The sequence below is a fragment of the Cyrtonyx montezumae genome, unplaced genomic scaffold (assembly GCF_038088225.1).
Source record: "Cyrtonyx montezumae isolate F1298 unplaced genomic scaffold, pur_monq_1.0 scaffold_3, whole genome shotgun sequence".
NCBI classification, from domain to species: domain Eukaryota; kingdom Metazoa; phylum Chordata; class Aves; order Galliformes; family Odontophoridae; genus Cyrtonyx; species Cyrtonyx montezumae.
Genome location: NW_027072034.1, coordinates 52,371,589 through 52,393,719, shown reverse-complemented (window position 1 = coordinate 52,393,719; position 22,131 = coordinate 52,371,589). Strand labels below are relative to the sequence as shown.

At 37.8% G+C, this 22,131-nt stretch overlaps 1 protein-coding gene across 1 annotated transcript in view; it reads right to left on the bottom strand.

Moving 5' to 3' along the window:
* The window catches only part of SYTL5 (synaptotagmin like 5), a 61,109-nt gene that overhangs the window by 14,380 nt on the left and 24,598 nt on the right, over positions 1-22,131 (bottom strand). Inside the window, exons 8-17 of the mRNA XM_065741569.1 lie at positions 20,214-20,320; positions 16,556-16,648; positions 13,939-14,004; positions 13,452-13,630; positions 12,576-12,678; positions 10,420-10,581; positions 7,527-7,635; positions 6,008-6,143; positions 4,020-4,228; positions 3,427-3,654 (exon numbers count right to left, since the gene is read on the bottom strand). Of these exons, the coding sequence (XP_065597641.1) occupies positions 3,512-3,654; positions 4,020-4,228; positions 6,008-6,143; positions 7,527-7,635; positions 10,420-10,581; positions 12,576-12,678; positions 13,452-13,630; positions 13,939-14,004; positions 16,556-16,648; positions 20,214-20,320 (1,307 nt within the window). The 3' untranslated portion in view covers positions 3,427-3,511. The remainder of the gene's footprint in view (positions 1-3,426; positions 3,655-4,019; positions 4,229-6,007; positions 6,144-7,526; positions 7,636-10,419; positions 10,582-12,575; positions 12,679-13,451; positions 13,631-13,938; positions 14,005-16,555; positions 16,649-20,213; positions 20,321-22,131) is intronic.

The window sequence follows — 22,131 nt, the reverse complement described above, 5'->3', positions numbered from 1 at the left end:
TCAATGTTAAAACTGACTCTTTTCTCCTTAAAATTAGTCTTAAATAAACCATCCATGCACTTTTGTATGGGGACTGCTAAGTCACAGCCTGAAACACCGATTGAGCACCTGAAGGGAAGACCCAGTCAGCCCTGGGAGCACAAGTGAAGGCAATTCACCTGTATGACTGGAAGGGGTAGAGCCAGGCTCAACCCCTCTTAGACCTCATTTAAGGGCTGACTGCCACTGAGGAAGGATCTCTTGTTGGAGAACCCTCCTAATGGAGTTCTTTCCCTGCAAATCTATTCTCAGAGATGGATGAGCATTCATTTTCCTTCCATTTGTAACATCTCCTCATTTGCGTTGGTCCCTTTGCATTTTACAACCTTCAATTCCACAAACATAAATACAGAAGGCTTTAGCCTGGCTCCTGGCTTCCTGTATTTCTGCTCAGCCTGGTAAAACACAGTACGTGGTGACACACAGTTATAGGCCATTTACTTCAATATCTTGGAAACAAGAAATCACATCTGCAGTTCAACATCTTGTCCTCATCTCCATGAGGCTAATCTGAGGCAGAGTATGATATGCACTGTATATTACCATAATGCAGAATCACTGCTGCTAACCTAGGAGGTAATTTCACTGCACTACTCCAAATCCCATCAATGGCCATCAATACTCACTGCCTCGGCTGAATTAAATTCCCACTTAAACTGTTCCCCTTATACAATGAACTGCAGTTGACACATAGAGACTATTCATAGCCTGGCCTACACTTTTAGATGCAGGCTCAGAGCAAAAATGTTGGCCCTTCCAAAAGCTATATGAGTCAGGTGATGCTTTCTAGATGAATCTACTTATCTCATAATCTCTTCCCATTCTCAGATCTTATTTAAAGCGGGCAGAAGCTGAAGTAGTAGAACATAGACTCCTTTCATGCAAAGCAAAGCTAGATTTAGCTACAATCCTAGAACTCAGAAGGTTAGAAAATACCCTTCAAAATTAGGGAAATCCTTATACTCTATTTTAAATAAGAGGCTTAGTAAGAGGCTTGGTTCAGTTCCCAATTATTTTAAAGTTTTCAATTTGGTGAGAGAAAAAGGTCCAACTTGGTAGATTTTTTGTGTCACTATTTTCCTAGTTCCGACACCAAAATGAAACAAAAACAACCCATCAGACTGCCCACAGTTCCTCACTAACCCTACCTGGAATTTTATTATCCTGAACAATCATTGTCTTTAGATTTAACAAGATTTATCTTCTTAAAGGAACTTGAAGCAAGTGAAAAAACAAGCTTGTGCCTCCACGCTCAGCTGGCATGTGGAGCAATAAATAGGAGCTTTGGTGCCAAAGGTAAGGTTTGACTTCCCTTTGAGGATGCAGATACAAAAAAAAAAATCTAATATTGAAAGAAAGACTATAATGACAAAGGAAAGATCATGAAATGTGTGTGCTTGATATTTGTGCTCTCTTTTATCAGCTCGCAACATCTGCAGCATAAGATGAGAAGCAGACTAAGCCTGTGCTGAGCTTGCTTCACTGCCCAGTTTGAGCAGGGCTGCAGAAGGAAAAGAAGAACAGATGGAGAAGGAAAATGAAGTCTGTTTTCCTGAACAACTATTGACATTTGATTCCCAACACGGGATTCTTAAATGCAAACTCCATTTTTAAAGATGACTCAGTAATCTCTGGAAATTAGGGGTCTCAAACTGAGAAAAGGCATTACTTCCAATGACTCCTTAAATCCACATCAGGATTCTAATAGGAAATACATATAATCAAACAGATTGTTTTTTACTAAAACTGAGATTCTATTTTTAACAAAAATATATAAGAACAAATTTTTCTAAAAATATTTGCATTTATAAAGTCTGCTTGCAAGCTGTCCTGCAGTTTCAAGCCCCTCTAAACCAATTTTTTTTTTTTTTATTATTTGTGGGGAGGTAAGATGGAGAAGCAGGAAGGAATGAACACTAAACGTTAAGGTTTAGGATTCAGCTCAAAAAAAAAAAAATGCTTAGGTGACTAACACCAAGACTGCTGCAGATGAAAAAATTGTAACCTATACCTAGCTATCAATTCTCCATACAGTTCAATCTAGATTTCCTGCAACTTCTACACTGTGAAGAACAACATTTTTCCTCACCGACTTTAAGGCCTTTTATTCTTCATAGAAATCTTTGAATACTGGTATTTTGACCTACAGGGAAGGATATGTCCTCTGAACACCATAGGAACATAGGAAGCTATGTTCCAATTCTGAAAGATTCAAAGGAAATGTTGTTCATTCAGTTTACTTGTCCTCCTTTGTTTCATACCCTGAGCAATTACAAGCCATGCAATTGTATTATTATCCAATCTTGCAAACAGACTTCTTTTGTCCTTGGAAAAGATTATAATTCTATCTTACTATGTTACTACTACTGTTTATAATTGCTGCAGTAGCCCACGATGATACAAAACAGCATCTCTTATACGTCCCCTGAGAATGGCAGATCTAAGATCACTTTAGGAAACCAAATGGCAAAAGTACTCTTAAACACTTGTGGTTAGTAAGGTTGATGACTGAATTGGACAAAATCCACTCTTAAACTGCTATCTTATGGAGGAAAGTTGAGGAGGAAAGTCCTGCTCTGTTTAATAAGTAACATGCACGGGCACACTTCAACAAGATCCCAGGCCATTCTGAAAATAAATTCACAATTGTGCAAAGCATTCTGGAACATGCATTAATCCTGTCACTTTACTACACACTCTGTGGAATCAAGGTCTTAGTTAACTATGCCCCAAACCAGTATGTGTCTCATCTCATTGATAATCAGGTGAGACAGGCACGTAAATATATTCCGTCTGTTCAATAACATTAAGAGACCTTAGATAGAGCTGTCAATGGACATGAAAAACATGGCAATTCTACACAGTTCTGGAATATTTTTTAGGATTTCTATTGTGCAGCTGACCAGTGAATTGGTCTTCCTTATTGAGCTATTCGGTCTCATGCCTGCCATCCCTCCACAGTGCACAGCCCAAGAAGCGAACACAAAAAATAAATGTTAGCCTTCTCAACACATTATGGCTTCTTGTTTTTCAAATAACAAAGCACAGACTCATTCTGAATCTCCATGTACTGAATCACTCTGGTCTTCTAGGCCATCTCTGACCCAAAAGGAGATGCATAAAACACACTTTGCTTCCTTAATGGCTACTTAGAGAATCTGCTCGTTCCATGTCCCCCACCAGCAGCGTTCATCAGCTGTACACTACCAGTCACCAGAAGGGACAAAGAGAGCCAGTCCAATCTCAGTAGAAGGGTCAAATTCTCACAGGTTTCAGGAGAAACAATCTGATAAAAAGTCTGGGTTAACAACGCATGTGTGAAAGTGCAGAATGTGTTAAAATTTCACATGGAGCCTTAATACTCAAGGCAAAGAGCACAACCCCTACCCATTTTCAAATGGGCAAAGTGACAAGAGCTGAACACGACTGAAATAAGAAGGACTTGAGCTACCCCTCAGTAGTAGAGTGTCTTTCAGAGTCTACGTTTTCCCATGCTGGATCTCAACATTAATATCCCCTCCACAGAAGTTCCAGGACTATCAATCATCTTCTGCCAGAGATGCTGCTCTTCTCCTTGAGAGTCCATCCAGTCAACCTCCTTGCCATTACTTATGCCTGGAAATGGCAAAAACATTACACATTTTGGCATTATTAGTAAGCAGTTACTTAATATCGCTGTTCATGCACTCCAACAGCCTGCAATAGGAAGATGGCAAACACTTTACACTACTGCCTGTATACGGAGCTGCTTCTGGACAGCACCAGTTTGAAGGGCAACTGGGCTCCATGTTTTTATGTCTCACTCAATGAACGAAAACTAAATCATCAATAGATGATACATTGCTTCCAATTTCCCAAAACTTCTGTAAACCTTCCATACACTCAGTAACATTTCTGTGCCTCATATGTATGAATCACTTAGGGTGGTAAAGAAGAAGAGAAGAATAAGAAAAACAATCATCAATACGATGGGACCTTACCACTTCCAGTGCTCAAACGAACTCCTCCCAGAAAAATATTACTGGAAAGTGACTCCTTGTCCCACACAGTCAATTCTAAGCAGACATTATGTATATCCTGTGAATTCAAGCCACTGAAAGCAAATGTATGATTCCACTGGGGGTTCACATTCTTCTTTATTATGGGAGTCTTGTGTTTTGTAGCTTTGCTGTCATCTGGGAGTAGGTACCTAAGAGACAGAGAAAAGGAAAGCTGAAGATGCGGTCACATACAGCTTGAATAAGGTCAGAGACCCATTTTCCACTGTAAATTTAATTAAGTATACACCAAAAGTTCATATGTTGGTTCCACTTGTGCTCCATTTGCTCTTACTGTTACAATTTCAGTTATCACCATCAGAAAATGAAATCAAGTCTCCTTCTCCCATGCCCTTCATTTTTTTAATATAAAATATTTTTTATTTCCATGTGACTACATATAGTCATTAAAATGTAGGTCAGAAGGGGAGAATGTATGAAGTGGCTTCACAGAGGCTCTCTCAAAGCAGAAGAAATCTTCCCAAATGAAAAAGAAACAACTGACACAGAATAAACTTCAGAAGTTTAACACCTATATCTATGGCCTTAGTGAGGGAAGAAGCACCAATACTGCGAAGTCTGAAATGCAGTTCACATTTTATTTCTAGTGAAGAATTCCTTCAGTGAAACAAGTGCAGATCAGACTACTGCAGAACCTCTACTGGATCACGGCAACTTGACACATGACAGACAACCAGTCAATAGTCCAAGGTAAACAGAGGCCAGTTCCACCACACTGAATAATCCATATCAGCAAGAGCTGACACCATGAACTAAAAATACATCACACATTGTGGCCACACATTGCTGTTGCTAACATAAAATGGCTTTGACAACATTTTCTCCCTGAGATTTGCTTCAGGTTCCAGGTGTAAACAAGCCCTAACAGGATCAATCAGTCTATTTTTCAGTAACAGGGAATATACCAGGAAAACAGATGGCATGAGAGAACAAATGCATATGAAGAATAGCTCAAGCTTTTTCAATATGAAGTGTATGAGCTTAGTGACAGATCAAATCAGACTGAAAGATCAAGACAAATTCTCAACTCTTCCAAGACATCAAGGGCAGGATTTTTTGTATGGATACTTGAAGAAACAAGACTCAAACAATTACTAGTGAACTACAGCATATCTAAAATATAGCAGTTCTGAAAGCTACCACTGAGACCAAAAACTGGAAAGAAAAATGTTTTAAGCTATATATTATTTCTTCAGTTTATTGAAAATCCAATATAATGAGACATTATGCTCATTTTATTCAATTACAATTACACCCTGTATGTAGCATTTTCTATATAGTCTGAACTTGGACTGTCTAACAAAAATACTTCTTACTGGATACAAAGGTTGCTTTGAAAGTAATGCCTCCTACTTATTTCCACGGAAACTACAACAGAGACAAAGAATACAATAACACTATGTGATAGAACAAATTCTCAGTTCTTACAAAACAGTTTATTGTTTCAATTTGCTGGAAATGTAAAGGTTACTGTCAGATCAGGTATCATCTCCAGTATGTAAACCCCACACTCCATGCGCTTACGTCCGAGAGTGATGAACATTCTCCTACCTCTCTCTGCTGACTCAGTGGAAGTGGTTTATTTCACCAAACTTCATATTCTTTGTTCTTTAACAGTGTGCACATGAGCACAATGAATGTGCTTTAATGTACTAAGTGATACTGATTACATACTGTTTCTTGACTGAGTCTAGATTGGCTGGTATTTAAGCACTGGGACAACTGAGACCTCTCTGTTCTTATCTAAAAGCATCCTTCACTATCACACCATTTTAAAGTACCAGTTGCTTTCCAGTATTGACATTGCACACACACTTATAGAGGCATACTGAAGAAAAAAAAAAAAAAAAGGTCAGTCAAAATACTATCTTGTGCAACCATTAAATAATAGGGCAGAAAAAGCTACTGACCCTTTCACAAACGTGTCTGATGTGCCTCCTGATTTCACTGCTGTTAAATTCTTAGCTTCTTTGATGAGGACTTCTAATATCCCTCCAGATGGCAGGTGACTCTCTCCCTTTTTTCCTTTTTTAAAGCTCTTCTTTCCTACGCACATAAAAGAGTTGCAGTATCATCATCATCATCAGAAAACATACACTACAAAACTGACTTGGAAATGTTAAGTTCTCATGGCTGGATTCTTTTGCTCATTTGCTTCAGTGGGATTCAAGCATTTCTTATAGCAGATTCTGATTCTCTAGGGGTATAGAAACTGAAAGGCAGGGCCAGAGCGTCCAATGTGAGAGAGTCTTTCTGAATATAATTATTTGTGGATTTCTATAGTGAACAGAAGGAAGTACATGTCCCATAAGTAGTACCCTCTTTTCAAAATACAGTTCCACCAGTGACCTCACGGAAGCCAAACACAAAAACAAAGAAAAAAATCTGTCCCAAAGTTTAAGATGCAGAAATAGACTGTGCATGCATTCCTTTTGTAAGCAAACAGCATTCCTCACAGTGTGTGACAAAGGACACTTGTGCTCACTGACACACTGCTGCCTTTAGACAGCTGCATGAGGGCATATGCACTTGGTTCTGCTGTGGATTATAAGGTGTGTATCAGCACAGATCATTCACACTGAAACATAAGGAAACAAAGAAAAAAAAGAATAGGAATAATGCTAAAGTGTTACTAATTAAAAAAAAAAAACCAAAAAAACAGTACATCCACACTTTTCAGACAACAATTAGCTTTCAGAGAGAAAAGCTTGGGATTACTGCAAACAGAGGGAATGTTATTTGTCAAGAAAAGAAAGAAAAATAAAATATAACGTGTCTGTCAAATCCCAGTGTTAAACAGCAATACTGTCACTAAGAAACAATTCCTCCTGAACTACCCATAGCCTGTATATCCATGTATTCTCAGGTGCAATCTAGTGCTTTTTGTCTCTTCAGAGAATTATCCCTCACTCATTACTAATAAAAACGTTTACCCTAAAACATTCAAATGATATTTTACAGGACTGAATTACTGGTGTAATGCAGCAAAACCAAAGTAAAAGGTTGGTTTTAAACTGAGATAGGCAAGTTTCTGGCTAATTAAGCAAGAACTAAGGGAAGTCTATTACTCTGATGAACTATAGCACTATCTACAACTTCTTGAACAAAGAACACAAGGACTGCAATTCAGAAGATGTATGTGTATGTGTCTCTAGTCACACTGTCTAGTGTCTTGGCCTTTTCTAATTAGGACACAGCCACACATCAATACTTCACTGTGCACAGTGCTCTTTCCTTTCCTTCTCCTTAAGTCCAATGTAACACAAGAGGACAGAGAAGAAACTTACGGTTCAAAATTTCCACAGGTAAAGATAACTGATATTTTCAAGCCTGATTTAAATTTTCACTAATTTCATGACTTCATATTAGCTGAGGATTTTTAATACTCAGAGGGATGTTATTGTAAACTGTCACTAATGATTGTTTTACCTTGAAATTGCTCTAGAGGAAGCATCAAGTTAATCTCTGGGGGAATGTAACGTAAAACAACTGTCAGTTCTCCTTTATATTGAAGGCCAACATCTGTTGCAGCCTCCACCTGAAAGCAAAAATAAATAAATAAATAGCCACAAACATAAATCTGGCTAAAGCTAATCATTCACTTTTGCTGTTTGATTTTAATTTTGTTGTACCTATACTAATTGAACTGCTTCTTAAATAGATCAAGGTCACATGGCAGTAGACTTCACACAGTGAGCACACATAGCATACTTAGCATGAATGAGTGAAACAAAGAGAAAACTCAAACTCACTTATAGAAACATAAACTGTTGTCGATTTAAGGTGACATTCTGATGCCCCTACTTAGAGGTGTGGGGAACCACAGCAGGGGAAGAGAACAGAGTGCAGCTCTCCAATAGAAAACTGTGAAAGCTAAGGTTATTCCCAGTGTCCCTTTCCACACAGATATTATTTCTGCGTCTTTTCATTTTAAAACACTTGGTCATTCCTAAGAAGAATACATCCAGTACACAATACAACACCAGTGTCAGGTGCCAATTGCTACAAGAGGACAAAAGAAAACCTGTAGTAAATGTCGATGTATAATTTTAGCAACAGGACATCATCATTTAAATTTTATCAGTAAGGCAGCTCATTTAAGGTCTAAACTACGTAGGTTTTGCATCCCATAAAGGCCACAAGGACTATTTTTTCTGTTATACTGGTGGACAAATGATGGCATAAGTTTTTACTTCAGGAATAGTTTGCCCACCTTCCCTACAGAATGGCTGTAGACTCTGCCTCCCTCTTCAACCACTGATCTGTTTTCTTTTTCTGATTTAATAATGCTCTTCTTGAAAATAGGTGATGCTGTGAAGAAATAGGTCTTAAAATCTCCAGCAGTTCCACTGAAGTAGCTAAATGATACACAATAAAACAGATAATACTCTGTAATGAAACCCACAGAATGTTTCACTGCCTCTTCTTTCTGTATCATGAAGTTCATATGAGAGAACAGCACACAACTTAATTGTGTGTTATCCTGTGCATTTTTTTAAATTTCAAAATACCATTATCTTTCAAAAGAAATATTATCTTTGCTGAGCAATCTTAGCAGCATTCCAAGTTCAGAAACATTATTTATAACAACTTAGGGGTGAGAGAAGACCAATTTTGTGTTTCATTTCTTTGGTAAAAAAGAACAAGTTCCAAAGCTCTTGTAATGGGTTTGGAAATAATCAGGCAAGACCTTCTAGTTGGAAAGATTTAAATGCTTTAGCATCTCATTACTATTTTTCCCAACCAAGAGTGTCTGAAGACTTCTTTCCGTACCAAAAACAAAGCCCCCAGACATTAAAATGAGAAGAGATTACTGGATGAGAAAAAACAAAAGCAAAACCTCTCGATTTCAGATCAAACTGTAAGCAAAACAATAGAGGATTAATGTCTTACAGTGGGAGAACAGTTGGTTCTAAATAAGAACTAACACCAGCAAGGGATATGCCAGAGATGTGGCAGATGTTCATTCTACTCGAAAAGCAGAGCCAATGTGTGCAAACTATATAAGTCAGGTGAGGGTTATGCAAAGCTTGTAAGGATGGTATAATCCTGGCCTGGATACTAAGCTGACTGAAGCACATTAGCCATCATGAAGCAGTTTCTCTTCCGGGTATCCTGTGTTCCTTCTGGGCCATGAAGGATCAGACAATCACTCTTATTAACAAAGCTAACCTAACAAACCATGGGTAATCTTTCTTTGCCAGTTCTAAAGTATGAGGTGTCCACATCTTAAGAGTAAGGGTGATGGGGCACAGGCTGCACAGAGAGGTGGTGGAGTCTCCTTCTCTGGAGACATTCCAGACCCGCCTGGACCCACCTGTGCAACCTGGGCTAGGGAGCTGCTTTGGCAGGGGGTTGGACTCCATGATCTCTAGAGGTCCCTTCCAACCCCTACAATACTATGATTCTGAGAACAATTTCTTTATGTATCTTCTGTGGTTTTACTTACTGAAGTATAAATTTGTGATGGCTTAGGTGTAAGACCCACAAAAGGTTGTACCTGGAATTTATTCAGCAATAAGATTCATCTGCCATCTGAGGGAAAGACAGAAGTCAAACAGTCCCTCCTAAAGCCCCGAATACAATACTAATGTGTAATGAACATGAAACAAGTCACCTGAGTCTATCTATGCATCATCTGCAATACAAGCTCAGATTTTTTGTAACAAGAAAAAGAAACTTTCTGAAAGAGCAATCAAAACTACTGAAATTCCTAGGGATCTTGGCAGCTGCAAGAGCAAGCAATGCAGAAGCTTTTAATCCTCAACCTTACAATAGCTCTTTGAATCTCTTCCAAAAACACACACCTTTGCCCTTGCCCAAAAGAGAAGTCACCCTATCCTTAGCTAAGAACAGTGAAAGTCCTAGGTCATAAACCAATTGATTTATCTGCTGAGAAGCCTCATCTTATTAATTCACCCCATCCAAGAATGCATATGATATTAATACACTATTTTGTCACACCTGAAAAGTGTGAATCTGTTTGAATGGAAGGAAAAAAAAATCTTTTTCCTTACTAAACTGCTAAAAGGCTAGATAGGAATAGCGATAGAAAAATCAATTCATTTCTTTCCTAGGTCATATTTCCACTGCAGTTCACTTCAAAATGAACATATAGTGTCTGTAAAAGCTGTTTCTTAGTGGGTTTTTTGTTGTTGTTGTTTTGTTTAGTTTATTTTGTCGTCCTTTTTATTTTTTTATTTTTACCGACATATTAAACAATCATGAAGTTACCGTTCTATAAATATGTTCCAAATTAAAAATAACCAAGCCTCACTAAATTTGCTTCTCAGCAGTTTCATTGGCCCCTGGAAATCCTTACCTTGGGCTGGAGCACAAACCACTCATCGCCTTGATTTTCAAAGTTCCAGGAATCAAATGGAATTTCCACTTCTCCAAGAAAGCTGTTGCGTCCAAATCTGTCATAGTGCCAGACAGAAAGCTGCAGGGTCCTGGTTTCTAGCTGTGTATGACTGATGACATACTACCAACAGAAAAACAGAAAAAGAAACCCTCAAAATCAGCATAAATAATAGTTTCCATGGAGCCTTTTACGGTAATAGCTAAGTTTTGTAAAGCCCACAGCAGCTAATAAATGAAGCATGAAAGAGAGATTTGCTTGCTTTGCAAAGACTTCAATAGCTAGAAATCTCACAGGAAGCTGTTAAAGCTCTTTTCTCTGTATTACTTACTGAGTATTTATGGCCATAAATAGCAATGATTAAAACCATCACCCTGTTAATTCCATACAGCTTATGCAAAAGAAGCAGTTCAATACCAAAGTTTAGTTTGTAAGAAGAAACCCCACTGGTTCTTTCATCACTTATGAGAGGCTGCTGGACACTGCATTCTAGAAATAGCATTCTCTCCTCTTCAGTTGTATCTTTGTAACTTCAGAATAATTGTTCTGAAAACAAGTAATACTGTATCTGTAAAGCATTCACCAAAATGTCTCAGTCTCAGGAACACAGTTGGTTTTGAGAGCTATTAAAAATCCTCAGAGGAAACATCATTTTCTAGCAAATATATAGAAAACTATAAACATCTGGAATTCTAGCTCTGCTTTCAGTAAAAAGCCAATTAATTCCATGAAATTCACCCTTCTTCAAGTGTTAGTTGAGGAAACCCAGATGTCTTCTTTTTTGTTTGTTCTCAAGACAACGTCTGGACACAGATATATTCTCCAGAATGTGAAATGATGAAGTTGGTTGGCTAGCCACATGAGTAGGCTATTAAAGTATAGATATGTCAACACTGCTTACTCCTAGATGCCAACTGTGAGAGCTGCAATATTCAGCAATAATGGAATAAACATCCAAGAGGAAAGATAAAGACAAACACATACATACATAAGTATATAATGATAGTAACAGTTGCAGCAAATAAATCTAGCTCTTGCTTCCCTTCCAACAATTCAAGTAAATCCTTTGTGTCACAATTTCCCTTTTTAGCAAGCTTATCCGTGCAGAGCTCCCTACTAACAAACATTCAGCACCAACTCCATGCCCTGCTACAGTCCAACACATCTTTTTTATTTATTTATTTTTAAATCTTTCCAGTTCAGGCAAGAATTTACTATAAACCATTTTAAAATGAAGCTTTACAGGAGACTCTCCCTTGGAAAACTGTCTGGCCAGACCATGAGTGCATAAGTACAAAATGGTTTTATAGCCAGGTTAGGCTGAGAGCATCTGCCAGAGAATACGTATTAGCCTATCTTACAAGAAACTTATTTAAAGCCTCACCAAAATTCTCTCAAAATTCTTTCAGAAGAATTTAAAAAGAGTCTCTGTCCTTATGACAGCTGGCTGGGATGATTCCTGTAAGCTGACAGGAAGCAGAATCACCAGGATTCTGTGGTCCAGGTGCAGGGCAGCTCATGAGGAGCATAAAACCTTTCCAGCCTCTTAGATTGGACATGAGTAAAAGGCAAGGATGGAAAGAGCCAGGGCACTCTGCTCCACCAGTCCTGCAGGAAGTAGTCGCTTGTTTTCTTTTGCAACATATAATAAACTTTTTAGGAATGCAGCTAGTGAAGCTGTTGTTGGCATTTTACTACCAAAGTCTGCTCTGTTTTAAAAATAAAGAAAAATCTCCACAGAAGACACATTTTACTGTAAGAGGTTATCTTCTCCTAGAAATCAGTTAGGATGTTTAAGCTACCTCTGTCTCACCATCAGTTACCAATGTAGGGCTTGCAAAATATTTAAGGTGCGTTTAACTTTTAGATCACATTAGATGGGAACATTGATAGTTTTGACAGAGACCTATAGAAAGTAATGGAAGTTTTACCTGTAAAGAGGAGAACCAAACAGAAACAGTTCCTCAATGCTGAAAGTCAGAAATTACAACTCACAGAATTACTAGATGCTTTGCTAAAACACTTTCTTTCTGAGGCATCATTTCCAAATTCTAATTCCCATATGGGAGCACAAGTGGAACATTCATCACAGCCTATGAGAGGGACAGTGATCTCACCTTCAGCGTTTCATTAAATTCTGGATTGGTGCTGTTACTCTTAATTTTGGTCTTGCGTTTACTTTGGCGGGACTTATCAGGCAGAAGGTATGCTTTGACGTATCTGCAGATCAAGTAGTAACTCATTAACAAGGAAGGAAAATGAAAAATCTGAGCAAGAACCTGCGCATATATACGTAACAACATGTAAAGAACAGAAAAGTATGGTTTATCCCCAAACACAGCAGTGCTGGTCTTATGGGATCAGAATAACAAAAAGGCAGGGCTAAATCAATTTACTCTTTCTCAGAAATGCAGATAACTTTCTAACACCTTCCCTTTTGCAGAATTATGATTCTCGACAGCTTACACATGGCAACGCCTGAAAATACCTGAGAATGAAAAAATTCATACCTGAAATACAACAGGATTAGACATGACTGAATATAGTATTAATTCCTAATCTATGAGAATTGACATATTACACTGAAATCTATGTGAATCCCAGAAAACATTGTCCTAGCAACGTGAAACTACAGATACATGACACCACAAAGCTATTTCTTCCCTCACACCCTCCAAAACATCACTCCTCTAGTTTATTTTTGCTCCTAGAAGTAAGAAATCAATTCATCATCCCTATTCATTCCTACTTTTTTGCCCTTTCTTAAAGATTACTAGCTAATAGGTTGATAATTTATGTAACGTTTCCTCAGAACATGCGCACATTACCCTAAGAAAATGTACAAACTGAAAGTGTACTTCTCAAAGAGAATCTAAAAATCAGACAACACCAAAATGCTGGCCTATAGCAGGCTATGTCATTGCTGACTACTAGGTGTGATGTGTTGGAGGACAGCCCTAGCTGGGCTTAAAAAGCAAATTCTGAGTGCTTACGGATCAGTCCTTTGCTTTTTCTCATCCACAATGGCCAGGTTTCTGCAACTCTTCACCAGGATGTTGAGAGCACCTGTTTTGTAGCTGTAGTTGATTTGGAGAAGGATTTCGCCACTGACCTTCACGTTGCTATAGTCACCAGTTTCACTGTATACGCTCAGCATGCTGTTAATGCTGGTCTGAAGGGGGAGAGGAAAAAGGACTTACAAGCTTAAACAAAGTAGTTTTTCCAGAATCTGCCTTTCGTGAAGTCACAGATAGTGTTTCACTTGTTAAGATTTGCTTTGAAAAGAGATAAAAGAAAGAAAAGAAATACCACTGATATATATTTGATGTAAAGGGAATAAGAACTAAAAGTTATAATAACTTATATGTCTAGACATTGATGTTCTTTACACACAAGACATAAAAATACGGTTTTCAATTCAGAGGGAAAAAAAAAGAGAGAAATGTAAGTAAGTTAAGCAGAGGATTGAGGAGAACTCACAGTATCACCGTCTGTTTCAGGCACATTTAAGTAGTTCCATTTTCTGTCAGAGCCTTCTGGGAAGTTCTTTAAAGAAAGCAGTGCAAAAGGTCAACAGAAAAGAGCATCAGATAGCAGCAGCAAGAAAGAATAAATGCAGTGATAATGCACTACCTACCTACACAGACAGGTAAATACAGTTCACATCGCAAAGCCGCAGCAAGAAAGAAGGAAAAGATATCAAAGATATCACCAAATCAGAGACATGCAAAGTGTTTTCCAAATACTTCAAATACTGAAGCATACATGGCTCGAGGTAATTAAACAGAAATTAAGTTATCTGCTATCTCAAACAGATAAAAAATTAGATTTGTATCAGACTGTACTTGGATGTGCCCCAGGTGCATCTTCTGTGAACTCAGTTCTTAGGCTAGTCAAAAGGTGAGCATTTGTGCATTGCAGCACTGGTGCCTTTGTAAAAAAAAAAAAAAAAAAAGAAAAAAAAGAAAAAGAGCATTTTCTCTGTGGAATTTGTAAGTACAGATGGAAAAAATATGCATAAATGTTTAAACATATCACTGGGGGAAAAAGAAAATACAGTAATAGAATACTGGGGAAAACTCTTTCCTGTCTCTGCTTATTTGAGCAATACCTGAAAGTCTCAGTAATGAATTAATAGAAAACTACATCCTTCCCTAGCAGGTACAGGGAAGAAGGAAGAACAGAGACAAGGAGAAAAAACATAAAAAGAAAATGACTATCCACGTGCCCATCACAAACATCTAATAGGGTTACACCAAGGTGGCCAGAGAGAGTAACTGTTCTCTTAAACCCAAATATCCTTTTTCTTGATCTTTAGGTACATTGGCAGCAAGGGAAAAATGATTGGGAAAACAAAAAAACAATCCTATGCACATAGATGACCTCTGGCCTTAGAATTTATACAAATGCAATTTCTGAACTGCTTAGAAACCACAAACAAAACATTCAGTGGAAGTATATGACATATTTGTCCTCTTTCTACACAGATTCTGTTCTATGGAATTTACAACATCCTTTACACACGCTAAACGCAGTGTCCCTAGGAAATCTAATCATTTTCCAGTTGCACAAGTAGTAAACAACCACTGCATATGTAGGCTGCTTAGCCTCATTTTAGTCCATCACTATGAACTACACTTGCTCTGAATCTTATCTTACTGGTGCAGTAAGGCACAGGAACAACTCAATCTTAATGATGTGATAGGTCTTGACAAGAGCACATTGATGTGTTTAGGAAAGGATTCAGTGAAGGATGCAGGGAAACAGTTCATATATTAGTTCTGGAGAAACACTGTAAGAAAACACCATAATGCAGAGATACAATTCCTGTTCAATGGCATTTTTCATTCCTATTTTCGCTCACCAATCATATAAGTAGATATAAAGTATTTTTACCCTCTAAAATATTTTCTTTTCTTTTTCCTCAAATGCTTAGGATTAAGAGTACCCTTACGGTACTTTTAATTCTCATATTAAAAAAAAAAAGCACTTGAAGCTTACTGTTCACTAACAACATTACTTCAATGTGACATAATAATAATACACTGTCTTCTGTCAGACAAGTAAAATATAGGGAAAAACTGTATGAGGCAGAAGGCTCAAAGGCATATAATAAGAAGAGTAAAGGAAAAAATGAGAGAGAATGAATGTTAATAACTAATAATACAAACACAAAGAAGCCACAATGAACCTGTAAAACTGACATGCTCTTTAAGGGAGTAGAAGCTTGCCTTTCTCTGTTAGCATAGCATGCAGTGACATTAACAATCATTTCAGGGTAAATACAAAGAAATAAGAGCATTGAGGTGTGAGATTAACTCAAAGCTGCACTCTGTTTAGGAAAAGGTCAAAATGGATGAAACCCAATGTACAGGCAGAATACTGCCTTCAGAACACTGAGGGAAGGATCTCTAAATACAGTTCCTCAATTAACAGAATGAATAGAGAAAGCACTTAAGTGCTTGCAACCTTCCTACCAATATTCAGAGAAAAGAAAAACAATTTTTCCTATAAAATGATTGGACCAGCAAGAATTGGAGATAATGAGTCATAGCCTCAGAGAAGTGGCTATTATTAGACCAATATAAAACAAGCTACATAATATAAATAATACTTTTTGATATCAAGGTGGCATAACAGTCCTGTCATGGAAAATGGAAGGATCAATATTTGTGTCCCAAGAACCTTAGCATTCAGAAAGCAAAATAAGATGGAAGAACAGGCCACAGCTCTGTTCAGTTTATTTCAAACAAATGAAATGCTCCTCTGGAAAGCTGAGTAGTCACATGCTGCAAACATCTATGGCTTGCCTTCCCCAAATATCAGCTTGGTAGTAACATGAATGCGTGGACAAACTGTTGATGAATAATGATTCTCCACACATACGCTGCAGACATCAATGTTGTAGCTTTGAACAGTGGTAAAACCTTAAGAGTCAGAAAAACCCATCTAAAAGCTAAAGGATGTTTCTCAACTGGAGGATGAAATAACCAGGAAAATTACTAAAAAATAAACCAGAATGCTTCTAAGTGGTATGATGTTTACCTCAATGATCTGAAATGAAAGGAAAAAGCATGTTTTCTATTTGAGATCTTACTCTTGATGATCCACTTGTCAGATGTCCGTGTTTCCTTGAATAATGAGAGGCCAATACATCATCAATGTCTTCTTCTGTTTCATCCAGATAATCCTTAATGACAAAGACACAGGCAATTCAGTCACTATGTTCTGCGCTGTATTTGGTCAGCCTCTGTCCCTTGACATTGTTTCACATATTTTCTGCTTCAGGAAGATGGTACAGGATGCATTTAGAATTCTACTCTCCAGAGGAATTTTGATTTCCCACATTTTTGCATAGGTACACAGCAGAAAGGAAAAGAGGCCATTAGATCCATAATTTCTAAAATGCAGCAGTAAAGTAAAACCAAACAAGAAACTTAATATCTGGCTGATAGTTCTAATAGGATTCTTAACTTGAAGCAAAAATTACAGGGAAAAAAAGGTCATCTTCCATTCTATTCAGAGTAGCTGGGAAATTTCAAGGATCTCCTTAAGCTTCATGGCAGGTATTCTGTTTTAATGGAAGCCAAATGTACTGATCCTTCATATCTGCTTTGTAGCTCTACAAGTCTCACATGGTGACCTACCTCACTGTTCTACAATCATTCTCTCTATCCTTTAAACTAAACAGAGATCACACAGACTTCTATGCTACTTAGGAAAAGGAGTAGAAAAGAAATTCTGCTGGAGAGTTGAAATGTCATTGTTTATATAAAGATCTGCAAAGCATTCATTGTTAGTATGCACAAAACTAGCTGTTAGTTCTCTAATCCGGGGACTGGACTGAAATAAATCAGCCAAAAGCAATGTGAAATTTTCTATTACTACTTTCCATTCAATCGTGAATATTTCATGTTGAGCTAAGGGAAATGAGGACAAGCCATCACTTTATTCAGGACCAACATTTACATACTGAAGCAAAAAACAACCCTCTTAGCTTCATGTTTTTACAATTAACCTCCTCTGATGGTGAGTTTCCTTCGTGTTCTATTTGGGGCCCACAGCAGAACAAAGCATCATAGACACTTCACACTGTAACAAAATGCCCATAGAGTGCCAGGCACAACACAGAACACTATTCTCATGAGAAAGACTGTTGAACCCTTCAAAAGTAAGCAAATTAATTAATTTTTAAAATAATAATAAAAAAACACACTTCACTTCCACTCTCTTTATTGACTAGAATTCAAGTGACACAAGAATAAGAAAATGATGCAGGCAAGGTGTCCTTCCAGCCAGTGTAACAGAAAGAAACAATTCTGGCATTACATCCCAGCTCTCTCCTTTACACTGTCATATACATATATGTGGAGATAAAAATTAAGTGCTACATTTTGATTGGTGAATAATCAAACAGGACAAATTAAAGCGAGGTATTGTCTCCACCAGTGGGGTGTTCAAGGGTTAGACACTGAAGTGCTGACAGTGCTTCTGTGACAGTTGCAGAATCACAGACTATCCTGAGTTGGAAGGGGTCCATAAGGACCATCGAGGCCAACTCCTGGCTTTACACAGCACCATCCAAAATTCAAACTCTATGCCTGAGAGCACTGAGTCCCGATGTTAAGTAGGTGATCACCAAATTTGTCCGCAAGCAGATATATAAAATTAAAATAAAGGGTTAACATTTAACATAAGCTCTTAATTCCTTTTCCACTGCAACGATTATGTTTCTCAGGAGGTGTTACAGAACAGTAGCTACATAATTGGTTAGTGTTATTAGCTTATATAAGCTTATTAAAGTTATAGCTGGAAGGATATTAATCTCTTGGTCTCCAGTGGGGGATTATAAAATGCACATTATTCAATCCCTTCTAATAAAGCAGCTGAGCTTGTAGTGAACACTGCTTGGTCAGGAATTCAGCACACACCTCTCAATGTAAGGTGCACACAGCTGAGTGCAGCACTACATTTAACTGGTTCCTTGAAATATACCTCCCACAGAATGCAGGTTTCTGGGGGCTGTCCCTTCTCATTTTCAAGAGCATGAAGGAAAATATCATTGATTCTTACATCTCTGTATATATAAGGGGTTTTATTGATAAAACAAGGAGCAGAGTGGCTAAAATCCTTTTTACACCTTCCCAGCTGGCAATCTGCTTGTCTTATTGATGTATGGCATCTCCCACACCACTGCTGTCAGCTCCCATCGCCTGTAAGAGACTAAAGGACCTCAGCTAGGTCCACCAGCCAACCAAGAGAAAGGAAGAAGTAACTCTTTTCAGACTGAAGGAACTGTTGTTATTTTCATCGTATATTCTTATTCTTGCCTCTTATAAGCTAAACTCTAGCAGGAGAATAACCTTCATCTCAAAACACAGCAATTCATATGGAACCTAAGGCAAGACACTGAAGGAATCCCATGAGTCAAACTACCCTAAAAAAAAAATATGCTGAGATGCAGTCTGACATTTCATTTAGAGTCAGCAAAAACTCCCCACTGAATATAAGGAAGGCAAAAATCAAATAACAGTAAACTACTCTGGACGTGACATTTCTGGTGCGTGCCCTAAAGAAATCCTAAGTGACAACTATCACACCCTGTACAACTTGAGCAGGAATCCAACATAGAATAAGAAAATAAGAGCTTTAAATATTTTATGGTTTTCTTCTGCTGTCTTTTCCAACTTCTAAATCAAGAACACATCCTTCTTCTTCTCTAAAGTTAAATAATAAAAACATTTATTTTTGAAGGCTTATTTCAACATAAATCTGATGTGTAGAAATGGCTTTTTATTTCCTAAATGATTAATTCAAACAAAACATAGCTGCAGGCAAATTCTCTAGGTGGTTACAATCCAAGAAACAGATGGGAATCCTAACATACTGTTTTCCACAAATCTCCAACTATCACATGTTACAAGAAAGGGAGACATGTCCCATAGCCAATGCCCCTCTGAAATGAGCAGATGGTAGGAAAGTACTATGGCCATAGACAATTACTGTTGCAGAAGGTAATGTTTTTTTCTTCTCTTTTTTCTTTCCTTTTTTTATAGGCTAAACACTTGCATTTGGAAACTTCAAAACAAATATGATTAGATGCAAAATGTCCTAATTACTCTTCTTCTCATGCATACTTAACAAGCTGGGAGGTATTTTTCTTTTCATGGCATTGATGCACATCTGCAACTTGCGTGTCTGTCTTGAATATGTGCTTAATGTGAGAGGGAAGTTGGTTATCACTTCAGGAAAGGCAGCCCATACAGAACACACCAAAAAAGGTATGTAGATATATAGGAGAAAATGATAAACAGGACTAAGTGATTGGCAAAAGCAGTGGAAAAGAAAGATAGGGCTTCATCTTCCAAAAAAAAAAAAAAAAACCCCAAAAAAAAAAAAAGGCAAAACCTAGAAACAGATGAAGATTAAAGCTTTTAAAGTATAGTATTTTTCATCGTAAAAATGAAAATGTAAGGAAGTAGGAGTTAACAGCACTTCATAGTATCTATAACGCAGTGCCTGAAATTCAGCCCATTTTATTCACCTCAAAACTCAAAAAGTAGCAAATTAATAGCAAACACTTATTCAATGGAATCATTCTACAGGCAACAGACTAAAGAAAAATGAAGCTGTTTAAAAACTAATTAAATACCCCTCAAATTACATTTTGTGTCACTTATATATACAGTGCTGACTTCCTAAGACTCAACAAACATGACTTGTGCCAGATAAACATTCACATATTTATGACTCACCAGCTCCTCATCTAGGACGCTCGGTACAGACTTGCTTCTTATGCTCAAGGTATCCTGTTTTCCTTCAGAGAAAGATTCACTCAGATCTATCTCAGATCGGCTACGGTCTAGAAAATGAAAATAACAAAACAGTTCATTAGAATTTGTACAAAGAATACTTCCTCTTCTACCTTGCCACTCTTTAATAAAGTGCTATATCAGATTTTTTTTGAAGGAAAATCATTAAAATTGCATTTCCATACGTTCTGTCACAAACAAATGACAAATGAACATCAAGATGAAAAACAGTAAAACATTTTGTGATGCTATTTGGTCTTCTGGCCAACATTTTTTAACATGCACTTTTTATCTGATATAATTGTCTCCTGTGGATGACACTATAGGTCAAGCTTTTGACTTCATATGTTAAACATATTAGCTTGGAATAATGCAAAATTTGAAGCCCAAGCACTTGTAGAGACAATCACATCACCTACTACGTCTAAACTCCCTCCAGCATTTGCTTCAGTATTAAGCAACCTGAGATACAGTTGGGCATAGAAAGTATTTCTGCCATCACTGTGCAGAAAGGAATGAAGTGAGTAAGTCTTAAAACCAACATTTTTTTTCATTCCCACAAGTTTCTCATCGTTATTTCTCTTAAGTTATCTAACATCTCTTATGCTTTAGGTGTTATATAACTCCAAGGCGTATTGGTGTTAGATATCTTACAGAAATATTTTTAGCCCTACCCATTAAATATTTTGTGCCACTGTTCAATAAACTGAGAAAAAGAAAAAAAGTGAAGGAAGAGAACACTTTTAGATCCTGCAGCTAGGAATCTGTAAAGTTTTCAACTGCTCATCCTTTGCCTGGGCTATAGCTGTTGTGACAGAAAAGGTTTGCATCCCGAGCTTAATGCCATAGAATCACAGAATGGTTTGGGTTGGAAAGGACCTCAAAGCCCACCCACCCCATCCCCTGCCATGGGCAGGGCTGCCCCCCACCAGCTCAGGCCTCCATCCAATCTGGCCTTGAGCACCTCCAGGGATGGGGCATCAGAGCTTCTCTGGGCAGCCTGGGCCAGTGACCTCTAAAATCCCCCAGCAACAAGACAACAGCGTTTGAGGGTTGTTCCCATGCTGCCTGCAATATTGTTTTAGTATCTATCAGCATTATTAACATGAGGCCAACTCTTAAAAGCTCAGGAAGCCTTAATTCACAAGGAAGCAGAAGCAGGAGAAAAAGCCTTTTCAGAAAGAAAGTAGTAGTCAGAAATGTTTCTGCCAGGAAATGGGTAATGCAGTATTCTCTAAGAAACCCTGATGCTTTCAAGTGGAAAAAAAAATCTAAGGTGAAGACTGTAATTCCTTTGATTAGCTCTGCGGGACATGTCACTAGGTTTCTGTTTTGGGCTAATTTCAGATGAAAGAGAGTGACCCCTGTGCTGTTATTCAGAGCTGTGAATCTGAACCCACTCTGTAAAGCCTGTAAGAAGCACAGTAAAAGGCAGAAGAGTACAGGGCACTCCTGCCTCCTGTTTCAGTTTGGAAAGGAGAATCTCCACCCACTGCAGCAGAGGCTCAGACAGCACCTTCCTGTGCAAGCCTCATTTACCTAGCAGCCTCCAATGAATTGAGGTAAATCACAGCTGAACCAAGTGGTTCAGTGCATAAAAACCAAAATGACATGACGGCTGTGAGGGACTTGTTCTCTGACAGCTCATTGTTTCTCAAGGTGATTTGATCTGGGCAAAGAAGGTGTGAAATGCAATTCCAAAAGTGTGGCAGTATTTTATACAGATAGTTCACAGATAGTATTTTATACAGTTGATCTTACAGGGAATGATTTAACAATGTGAAACTATGAATAAAATCTTGTAACAAGTCCAAGAATATATCATTTACCAGTAAGGATTTTCATTTTTTCAAACATGAAA